Source organism: Eimeria acervulina, genomic scaffold (genome assembly GCF_000499425.1).
Source record: "Eimeria acervulina Houghton genomic scaffold, Eah_scaff2957, whole genome shotgun sequence".
Taxonomy (NCBI): Eukaryota; Apicomplexa; class Conoidasida; order Eucoccidiorida; family Eimeriidae; genus Eimeria; species Eimeria acervulina.
In genome coordinates this window covers 208-1,432 of record NW_013547845.1, presented here as the reverse complement: position 1 = coordinate 1,432, position 1,225 = coordinate 208, and the positions used below count along the sequence as shown (strand labels likewise).

General features: G+C 38.0%; 1 protein-coding gene across 1 annotated transcript; it reads right to left on the bottom strand.

Annotated features, from left to right (window-relative positions):
• Nucleotides 1–469: 469 nt before the first annotated feature.
• EAH_00067900 (hypothetical protein) lies at nt 470–633 on the bottom strand (the record flags this gene model as incomplete). The annotated part of the gene is made up of 1 exon (XM_013392397.1): nt 470–633. A coding segment is annotated over one exon (164 nt), but the record flags the coding sequence as incomplete, so codon positions are not given.
• Between the last annotated feature and the right edge of the window lie 592 nt (nt 634–1,225).

Below are 1,225 nucleotides of genomic sequence, written 5' to 3'. Positions count from 1 at the left end.
ACAGCAGCAGCAGCAGCCACAGCAGCCACAGCAGCCACAGCAGCCACAGCAGCAGCAGCAGCCCCAGCAGCCACAGCAGCCACATCAGCCACAGCAGCAGCAGCAGCAGCAGCAATCACGAGCATGAATCTGCTGCTGCTGCTGCTCCTACTGCAGCAGAAGCAGCAGAAGCAGCAGCAACATCTTCAGGCCCGCAATCACCGCCTCCTCTTCAATCAGTTGCACATAAACAGCAGCAACAACAACAACAACAAAAAGAAGATAAAGAAGAAGAAGAAAACGAGAAGCGGTTAGATGCTTCTTCTTCTCAATCTCCTTTTCGTCGTGAGGACCCCAAGAGAAGTGCAGTTAAAAGAACAAAGAATAAAAGAGCAGAAGAAGACAAACAAAGAAGCGCAACATATAAAAAAAATAAAGAAGAAGATGATTCGATGCATGCAGATAAACAGCACCATACAGATGTAGATGATCAACTATCTTCATCATCTTCATCATCATCATCTTCTTCTTCTTCTTCTTCTAAGTCTAATTCTTCTTTGCCTCCTTCTTCTTCTTCATCTTTATCTTCTTCATCTTTATCTTCTTCATCTTTATCTTCTATATCTTCTTTATCTTCTTTATCGCCTTCTTCTGCTGATAAAAAAAATAATAATTATAAATATGATTATAATTCTTCTTCGTCTTCTTCTTCTCCTACATTTAAACATATTATTGTAGAAGCACAAATTCATCATCATGAAGACGAAGAAGTAGCAACAACAGCAGCAGATGCAGCAGCAAAAGCAGCAGCAACAGCAGCAGCAGCAGCAGCAGCAGCAGATAATGATGCCGGTAAAGAGCCCTCATCTCCTTCTCCTTCTTCTTCTTCTTCTTCTTCTTCTTCTTCTTCTTCTTCTTCTTCTTCTTCTTCTTCTTCTTCTTCAGAGAAGATAAACGGTGTTAAAGATGCTTTAAATTTAAAGAATAATAGACGTAGAACTAATGCAGCTGTATCATACGACTCTGATCATATCCAAGAAGAAACTCAGACAGAAACAACAAAGAAAAATGTTTATTCAAATAAAGATAAAGATAAAGATGAAGATAAAGATAAAGATAAAGATAAAGATAAAAAGGATAAAGATAAACATAAAAAAAATAAACAAAAGAAAGAAGCTCGACCCGGCAATGTTCGTAACAACAAACTCAGCAAAGTTTCTTAAAGAAATAAACAAAATATTTTATT